Here is a 10119-nt window from a genome sequence, read left to right on the forward strand (position 1 = left end):
CACAGAAAGGCATACTTACTTGCTGTTTGTTGTTGGGCGTATAAGGAAGCATGGTGGACACATGGAACATGAGCTCGTAATCCTTATGCGTCGTATACAAGGAGTGAGTGCCGGTTGAGTCAGCTGAAAGAAACACAAGTGAGCGTGAAATTGCCAATCCTTCTCCGCAAAACGGTAATACGACGAGTAAATTAGAACACGAGCGCAGGCTATTACGGAAGTTGTTCGATTAAAAAAAAAAAAAAAAACTTTTTCAAGTCAGTTCAATTGCATTTTCTTTGAAGCGATTTATCGCTGTAATAACAACAACGACGGTGACGATGATGACGATGGCTTGTGAAAATGCTTTTAAGTAGCCACCCAGTGCTAATAACCACCTCAGTCGTGGATAGAAGTTCTGCTCGGGGGAACCAAATCGTCATCCAAAAAGCTATCGAAGTCAATAGTTTGATTTGTATGGGTGTGCTTGATTCAGTCGATTCCCATTCAAAGCAACAAAGCAGTATCGCTCACCCATGATCAAAGTTTGGCTTCAACTATTTGACTCCTCTGACATTCCACAGTTGGCTGACAACTGAGACTCCCTGCCCGCGCCCCCTTTGCGGTGAAACCAAAACGCCGCCCTGCTCATTTTGTCACACATCGACGTCATTGTGTTCCACCCACGACGGCTCTCCGAAAGGGACCGGCGAATCATTCACGCGATTACCGTGAGACCGATTCAATTCACCGGGAACACGGTATGAACGCGGCGAAAGGGTTCGCATGAGCATGGTCGGTCCATACTTTTGGCATCCAGTTGGGCCCGGTACTTTGAAAAGCCTTTGAGTCGAACCCTCTCCCCGAGAAGATGAAGAAACTCCTCCAGCGCTGGACCGGCTGATTCGTTGTTGTACATTTCTTCCTCGCTGCTCTGGCCTGACATGCAGTACATCACTCCCACTTTGCGCTGGAAACTTAGCTGCGTTGGGAACAACATAACCCACGTCATGGATTGCGCTCTCGTGATTGCGGTGCCGTTTATGAGAAAACTCAAACGTCCTCTTTTACCCCCTGCTCGTCCAGCTTCATCAGCTGCTCGGTGACCTTGGGCGTGTTGAGTGCCAGGCGCAGGCAGTGAACGTTCAGCTCGGGCACCAGGTACTCCAAGACTTCTTTGAGGGGCAGGCCTCTTGCTAAACCGTGTTTCGACGTGGAAGGTACTGCATCTTCGACGATGGAGCCACGCAGGGTGTTTAACTGGACACGACAAAACGGGGAAAACAAACAAGTTCACAATGATTCCGCAAGTACATTATATGGACAGATGCCACCCGGCAATTAAAGGTTCCACTCTTCTGGGGAAAGGATATATGTCGCTCAGTGGACACGGGGACCTCTCTCTTCAGCATGCATGCATCCCACTCACTCCCACACAGACGCAACTCGAGTGTATCTATACTTACCCGACTCGCGGCACTGAAAATAGCAATCAGAGAGACAAAAGCAAGGCAAGGAAAAAAAAAAAGAAGAAAATGGAAGAAAACATGCACGCATGGATCGTGCGTCATCCCTGGAGACTCGTGAGGCTATTAGTCAGAGCGTGCCTCAAAATGAATGCAAGGCTTCTTCTTTTTTTTGCCTTTTCCACACAAATACCTTGGCCACTATTTTTGTCATGCTCAGCTGTGAAATGGCACAACTTGGTCCTTCGCAGATGAAGGCTGAAGGAGAAGCTGGTAGGTGGGTGTTCACCCGAGGGATCTCTGGCACCGAGTATGCATCTATAGGGGAGCGTTACCTCTTGCCGTAAAGCAACAGACAGATCTATTCATAGGAACTGGCGAAGATCGTGGCTCTTTGGGAATGTTCTGTTGGACAAGCTAAGGTGGGCCAGCAAGTTTCTTTGGCTAACAACCAGATTAATTCATATTAGCCTCTCCAAAAACAAACAGGTCGATGTTCATCTTGGTCCATAGATGAGAGAAGAAAAAAGATGGATGCCCAAAAAAAAAAAAAAACAAAAAAAAAACTGCATCTCCATTTCAGATGAAATTTCTTCCCTCTCACAACATATAACAAGAGGAGCCGCTGCGGGTGCCCGCGCCGCCATCAAAAGAACGTTTACCTCACTGGTTCGAAAAATGACCCTGTAGTTGTACTGCTGTCCGTGCTCCTTGTGTTCCTCCAGCTTCTCCCTCCTGAGACTCACCGCCACGGGGCCCAAGTTCTCGTCCACTCCTAAGTAGTTCCAGTGTTCTAGGGAAGTCAGGGAGGAAACATCAATAAGTAGGTCGAGATTCATTGGAAACAAGTCAAGGGTAAAAGTCATGCGGACCACTGAGAAGACAAAATAAAGTGCCTGCGGGGACATTTTGCTGACCTCGGAGGTAGAAGTACTTTCGATAGTAATAGGCTCCGAGGTCAACATGTTCCACGATGTATCTTTTGGAGCGATCGGCATGTTGACTGGGGCCGTCTTTCATGGCCTCCAGGACCGCCACACCGGCATTGGTAAAATGGCTCGTAAGCGTGGCCTCCAACGGGCCTTCTTCCGGACTATTGCTAGAATTGCCGGAGCTGCCACCACTTCCGATGCTGCCCTGCTACAAAGCGTCAAGACAAAGAAACACAAAAGCTCACTCAACCAAACGCTCGGACTTACCGTATCTCTCGGGGTCATCTCTTTGGGGTAGCGCCACGCTTACCTGTTTCGCGGGAGCAATGTTTCTCTCGCCCTCGCCGCCAATCTCATTCCTGAAACACGGGCAGCTGAGCACAAGGTCGTTGCTCTTGTCGTCACCCGGGTCCAAGGCCGGGTTGGTCCCATGACCTCCTAGCCCCTCCTTGCTCAGTTCTTCTTGTGAGCCGCAGGGTGATCCATACACCACGCTCTGACTGGAAGAGAGGGACGACGTGGCCGAAGCGGAAGCAGCAGCGGCAGCCGACGCACCCGTCGTGGTGTTCTTGCGTTTGGCTCCCGATTGCCGGCTTTGGATGACCTCGTTGAGGTCAAAGAGTAAGGAATTGATGTCGAAATGGGCAAAGCCTTTTTGGCACATCCACGGTTTAGGAGGGGGTAAACTCTCGTCCCCTTTACTTCCGTCCTCGGCATCTGAGCCGGCCCTCGAAGCGTCCCCCTCGACCTTCACGCTGCGCAATTTGCGGAATATTGACTCTCCGCCTGTCTCGGACTTGGACCTCCTTTTCAAGTGCTTCTCTCGTTCTTTCAAACGACTGGCGGGACTACCTCTGGCGGCTCCCGAGGAGCCGTCGGGCAAATCCAGGGCGGTCTGTTTCACGGGGGCAACAGTAAGCAGCTCGGTTAGCCTTTCCGGTGCGGGACTTCGTTGATCGGGGGCCTCAGATGACTGATATCCTTTGAGCATGTCAAAAAAACTCTCCCCCGAGACTCCGTGCTTGTCTATGGATGACGTGCTGCCGTACTCCCGGTGCATGGGAGTCCACCCGGAGAAAGACCAGCCCTCATTACCATCCACGTCCAGTTCACTTATCGTGATGTCACTGTTACTCCGCTGACGAATGCGTTTCATCCCCTTACGGGGTGACCCGAGATAGCCATCGGGTGACAAAAAACGGTTGTCCTTTCCCTTCATCTGCATCTTGTTCTTCAGCGTGTTCTGGATATTGCGGAGCATGGACGAGTCTTGAGGGCTGATGAGATGCCCCAGCTTGGCTGACAAATTACTGTGCGCCGTGACGGCTGAGACAGCCCCTCCTCCACTGCCGCTGCCGCTGCCACCGCCGCCGCCGCTTCCCACAAGTCTTTCTCGATCTCCACTTCCGGATCCGGAGGAGCTGGTGGTCGTGGAGCTGGGCGAGTCCGTTTCCACCGTGATATGCCACACGCCTCCTCCACCCCCGTCTTTTCTCGGGGGCCAGTCAGCCACTCGAGCCCGGACTCCCATCTTAGGGACTCCCGGGTTGTTGCCAGTGGTGGAGGAGGAAGAAATGTGTGCACTCTCACTGCGGGGCGGTGGCGCCCCTCCGTTGGGCAGACGCAAACGGCGAGTGTAGAACTCATCAGTGGCTGGCACCGAGCCTCCAACAGAGCGCTCCGTCTGGGATCGCTTGAGACTGGTCATTATTGAGGTCCGGGGGATTGGGAGGGTCCAGGTGGGGTCTTGTTGAATTTTAGATCGGGTTTAACATAATGCCCACAGACAGAAGTGACGACCCTTGAATACACATTTCGCCCTGAAAATTAGAACGAAAACATTTTAGGTTCTTTCGCCAGCCCTTCAGACAATCAAGAATCATTCAAAAGCTCCAATCATCTGCAGGTCAGCAATCATGACGTTAAAATACAAGAGCTAACAGGAGAATATTAATACTGCATGAAGTGGTACATTGACGTTTCTTCAGAAGCCAGTGAGTAACTTTCAAAGACTAAATAGGACCAAATATATTTGGACTCGTTAACAATATCGATGTCAAACAAAAGTACATCTTCAAATTCTGTTGGGTTTTTCTGCTTTAACCGAGGTTTGGCAAAAAATAGCGTTTGAAGCTCGTCGCTTCAACCTCAAAGCTAAGTAGTGTCCATTTGTTGCCGGGTGTCGCTGAACGCGTGTTGCCTGAGCGAGAGACCCGGCGTTGAATCATTTGATATGCTAAACGAGCCTTTCAGGTTCGAGACGGAGATCATATGAAACCCCAAAAGACTACAAATAGATTTAAATCATCTCGTGAGTTGATCAGTCGACGTGAAATGTTGTATTTGCAGATGTGCAGTACACTCAAAACAATGGTCGGAGTGTGTACACCTCTCCAATCAAAGATGATTTGCTACCTCTCTCTGCCCATTTTCATCCATCTCGAGGGGGGCACTTTGTCATTTGCTCTCTCCTGTCAGCTGAAATTGAACTCAAAGCGCCCTCGGGCTCGCATTGCCAACGTCACATGACCCAACTCAGAAAACAGGTGACATGTGACAAGTGAGACCGAGGGCACTTTGATGTCAATTGAAATGGACAGCAGAGGGCGATACGTCAATGTTGGACTAATATACATGTTACCCTTTAACTTTTCATGCTCTTCTTTCCTCCTCATTTGATTCTTGCCAAGAAATCAGTTCCAATGTACTTCATATACGACATTATTGCCGTTATCCATAAAAATGAAAAGACTTTCCCGTTAGCTGCTTCCGTAGCCCGCTGACACGCAGCGTTTACACGAAGCACCGTTTCGTCAGTCATTTGGAATTGGTTCAGGTTTGCAGCGTCAGACAGTGAGTAACAAAGAGTTGATTGCAAAATATGTTGAAAGAGTGTTCAAACTCAAGCGAGCGTCACGGAAGGGAAAACGTGCACTTGTCAAATGAATTTTTAAACGCGGCACCCTACCTGGCGCGGAGCCAGTGTGCTTCGGTATAGACTGCATGCGAGATTTGATTTCCTCTCCATTTTAGGGTCTTGTTACTGTTATGGCAGCGATAGCATTCCTTCACTCAAGCTTGCTTATGTTGTTTTTGGCTGCCGTCCAATGTTGTGCCTTGATGGGCATCATTGCATCTGACAGCAGTGATTGACAAACACCTGATGATTACGAAATAAGTGCAGGAAACATGAGAAACAAGAGAGCTCAGGAAGATGAGCAGTCGACCTCAATTGAAACTGATGAGGATAGTTTTTGTTTGTTTGTTTTTTTTCAGTTTGAACATTCGTTATTTAGCAGCGCGTTGCCCAAACATAGTATCTGTTCACACAACAGCTGTTCAGGTCGAAGAAATGCAAAACCCAGAAAGTAAACAAGGCTGAGAGCCAATTTTCGAGTTACGAAAGAACAAATGAGGAATGACTCAATTCAGTGAACAACACACCGTGCTGAGTGAGTTCCCTTCATTCTGCTTAACCTTCGGCAGTTTTACACCTGGTTCACCTAAAAGATATTCCCACACTAACTGGTGAGTCAATTTGAGTCTAGCCAAGTCGTGTCTTGAACCGTGAGGGATTTTTCACTCCAATTTAGCCAGTCCAGTCCACATCGTAGCGAGACAACAAGAAATCAAAAGACATTATGAAACCTCTGGGGGGGGGGGGGATTATTTCTCCCTCGAGCGAGCTCCATTTTTTTACATAGTTGGAGGTGTGACTACAAAAGAATCATCACATGTGGTGTTAAAGAGGAGATGGCAGCTTTAAATTCACTCAGCGGCACCCCCCACCTCGAAATGTTTAAAAAAAAAATGCAGATATTTCAACCACCTCATGGCAAACGGAAACACTAAGTTGCGTTATTAAAGCTCCAGCCACTTAAAAGCCACACGGCGTTTCATCTCAGCTTGTCTGAATGCAGGGGAGGAAATAGAGGAAGATAAGGAAGGGCGGAAAATAAATCAAACATTATTCTCTTTGAAAGCTGCAATGTAGCAGACGACCCAAGTGACGGAGTTTCGGCTCGGAGCTTTTCAAAGTGAAAGTGTAATTGTGCGGCAAGATAAATGGGCAAGCCAAACAGCTCCCTGTTGAGCTTAGATGTGTGACGTCGGGTCTGTTCTGTATGGCTGACTGAACCTGAAAGAGGTGACTTTATGCAACTGCTGGTGTATGTTTTGTGTTACGCAAGAGTTACCTGTACTTTGAAAATCCATATTTCCTGAAAAGAAAAAAAAAAAATCTGCACAACTTTTCGGGGCATTTGACTTTATGAGTCTCTCGGTTACTGCTACGCCGACCGCATCTGTGCCAAGTCAGAAACAAAGTCTTGAATGCTTGCCAGCGCCAACATGTAGAAAAGTGGAAATGAAAAAGAGGTGATGATGATGATGATGATGATGATGATGATAAAGAGAGAGAAAAGGCAGAGAGGTGTAATTTAGAGTGCCGTGAACATCAAGGTACAGGAAGTGCAATTTAGTGTTTGAAGGCCACAGGAAAAAAAAAAGGGCACAAATGGCAATGGCGTCATCTAACTCAAGGTTGATCGACAACGGAGGGGTTTTATTTCTTCCACCGCAAGCAGCTAATAATAGGACACAACGTTAAAGCTCGTTTCTTTGCTCATTTCCAGCCAATAAATCACATTTTGACAGCTTGTTTGGAATGCATTTATCATGTCATCCTCATTTTCACAATCTTCCCCTCAGATTTCTTGTTCATCACAATTTCAATCGGAAATGCACCATTGGTTGCCTAGCCAGGTAAGAAATGAACACGGAGAAGCGTCCACAGACTTCATTTGGTTTGGAATTTGATGAAAAACGCTCGTCTGATGCACCCTTTGACAAACCTCACGTAAGGGGGATGCGGCGGTATCTTTTCCTGAGACGCTCCAGTCTATTGACCGTGACATATTTGTCGAATACAAATACAATTTGTCTTGACGTTCATTAGCCAAAGAGGCTAGAACCTAATATCCTAACTAGATTATGACAAAAAAAACGGTCCATCAAATGACAATCAGAAGAAGGAAAGCCATTAAACTGATGGAGATGAAGGCGAGCACATTCAGTCGGGCTGTGCCGTCGCCGCGGCGATGAAGCAAGAGCCTCCTCCGCACAACCGCCAAAGAGCCCTCTAATCTGTGCCAATCAGGTGACGCCTCACAGCCGTTTGTTGTACATGCACGGCAAACCCCCCCGCGCGCGCGCGCACACCTCCCCTTCGCCTCAACAGCCAATGCGGACCCTTACTGCTAACAGCTAAATCAGGCATGGCACAGAGGATGACAGAAATAGCAGTATCGAGTGGTGAATAATAGGGAAAAGAGGCTTGGGTGTAATTAACATTGAGATGGGGAGATGCTGCAGAGAACATGAGGGGAGGAACTTGAGCAAAGAGGATAAATCAAGGTAATGGGGATAGAGCATGTATACGAAGTTCTGAAGGATCTGCATTAGGCGGGCCTTCGAAAAGAGAAATATGCCATGAATTCCGCAACAATATGCAAACTTATTTTGCACGGCCTGGCAAAGATGAGATCTCATCAGGTCTACTTCTGGTTGGAAAATTAGGCGCAGACAGAATAGCAGGTGACTTGTTTCTTTTGAGTTGGATGACTGCATGGAAAGTGAGGCGCTGATGTCCAAACTGGCACATTCTGCGTGGGAATGAGAGTTGGAACAGCGCTGCAGAGAGAAGAGGAGTGTGTAGGGCTGGAAGAAGTGCACACGTCGCACTACAGTACATGTGGACTCAAAATGATACGAAGCAGATGACTGCGTGCCGAATAAATAAGATGAACTGGAAGGAACCAAAGAGTTACACGCACACGCATACGCACATAGTTGCAACTCAACTTACAAACGTATTTGATTCCGTGACCCCATTTGTAAAACCAAACGTTCATAAATCAAGGTACATTTTTCCCATTGAAATGAATGGAAATGCAATTAATCCGTTCCAGACTCCAACTTGTTGCGTTTACATTTTAGGATATCTAGATTGTCTCTCATTTGAATGAATGTGTGGTTGAAAATAAATACAGTACAACATAAAAATAAGTGAAAATAGACTTTGCTGAGAAATAAACAACACAAGTGCTTATTGTGCTTTAACTTGAAGTGAGGAACGGGGAAGGGCAACGGCTCCTCCACTGAAAAAGAGACTCTTTCCAAAATAACAATCTTACTCAAATGTATTTCTTTTGTTTATTTCAATGTAGTGACCCCAAAAAAACGATCCGGGGAAACTTTTTCGCCACAGCCACGTCACGGTATGTAGACGTACACAACGTATACAGCACCAAGTGTGTGTGAAGGCAAACATTGATTTGAGGAGGCTGCGGCACTGATGTCATCAAATATGTAACCGGGGCTCCTTCCTGACAGCTCAACAGCCGAGGGAGCCGTCTCACATTCCAACAGGAAACACATCCCAGCCACTTCCTGCCTATGTTTCAGGAAGTGACAGGTTGCACATCGAATGAGGCGAGGCCCGTCACGCTCAATATTCAAGTGGGAGACTTTGTGAATAAGAAATCGAAAAAAGATAAATAAATAAAATGAAATACTGTAGCTCAGTAAGCGAGAGCGATTCCTCTATGGAATATTCGGTTTTATTATTGTTGTTGTTGTTTTTTTTTAAATAGATGCATTTCACTGAGACGAACTGAGTGCTTTAAGTATCGCTGACCAGTATCGGGATCCTTCACAAAAACCCGATACCTTGAAATAAGGTCTGTATCGGCCCCACATTGATGGTATCGGTACTCGCCCCATCCCTACTCTCAACTTCCTCCATGAAAGCGGACTCATTATCTTTGCGTTGAATCAAAAACAAAACATTTGCAAACATCTGCTTTCGATTGGGAAGACGATCGTCAACATTTTTGCCGATAAACCAAATATGTCATTAATTCCAAACAGCTTTGCAAAACTTTTGCTTAAAGTTCATTGTCATATGAGACGTGACGGTAGAAGCAACAGGTTTTTGAAATGAACACTGGGCCTGACGGGTCGCCCGGAATCCCCCCCCCCCCCTTCCAATTACAGCAGAAAAAGGATGCGTCGGATAAGATGTGCCATTGAAAAGGAGAGTAGGATGGGCGATGATTGCAGCAGGACTGGAGAGGCGCACGCTCATTTGTGCCTACAGCGAAGAGTATTCGATTGATAACGAATGGGCCAGAATGAGTTGGCAGAGAGAGAGCGGCAGATCTCGAAAAGGGGGGGAGAGCGAGATTGATTCCCCACTCAATACGAGAGCATGTGGGAGGAGATGAGCGAGACGGCACGTGGGCACGAGCGACATAGATGCAAGAGGCGAGGAGTCGCTCCATCAAGTCAACTACCCCGCGTCCTTTTTCAACCATCTCGCTCTCGGCCACCGAAGCGCAGACAGCAGATGCGGCAAAGTAATAACGATAAAAGCCCCCCCCCCGCGAGCCGTCTCGCGGCACACAAACGCATTTTCGTCGGCGCTATAAGTGACTTTTCAAGGGCACGGCTCACTCACTTGGGGGGGCCGGAACACGTGACGGGGAGGCAGACGGCAAAGCTACGGCACATCCGCCACCACCACATCTTGAATCTTAGCTTAGCTTCATCAATCTTCTCTCGGAACATTTGTGAGCAGATGACATCTACATTTCAAGGGGTCTGATTTCAAAGTCTCGATCACTCTTCCCCAACTTGAAACTGAATCACTCTGTGTCCTTTTTTTTTTTTTTTTTTTTTTA

At 47.5% G+C, this 10119-nt stretch overlaps 1 protein-coding gene across 1 annotated transcript in view; it reads right to left on the reverse strand.

Moving 5' to 3' along the window:
• sipa1l1 (signal-induced proliferation-associated 1 like 1) overlaps positions 1-10119 on the reverse strand; it is a 35648-nt gene that overhangs the window by 15602 nt on the left and 9927 nt on the right. Inside the window, exons 2-7 of the mRNA XM_019883127.1 lie at positions 2688-4197; positions 2363-2585; positions 2108-2238; positions 1051-1239; positions 787-961; positions 20-123 (exon numbers count right to left, since the gene is read on the reverse strand). Coding sequence (XP_019738686.1) covers positions 20-123; positions 787-961; positions 1051-1239; positions 2108-2238; positions 2363-2585; positions 2688-4085 — 2220 coding nt within the window. The 5' untranslated portion in view covers positions 4086-4197. The remainder of the gene's footprint in view (positions 1-19; positions 124-786; positions 962-1050; positions 1240-2107; positions 2239-2362; positions 2586-2687; positions 4198-10119) is intronic.

The sequence above is a fragment of the Hippocampus comes genome, unplaced genomic scaffold (assembly GCF_001891065.2).
Source record: "Hippocampus comes isolate QL1 unplaced genomic scaffold, H_comes_QL1_v1.1 scaffold524, whole genome shotgun sequence".
Classification (NCBI taxonomy): Eukaryota; Metazoa; Chordata; class Actinopteri; order Syngnathiformes; family Syngnathidae; genus Hippocampus; species Hippocampus comes.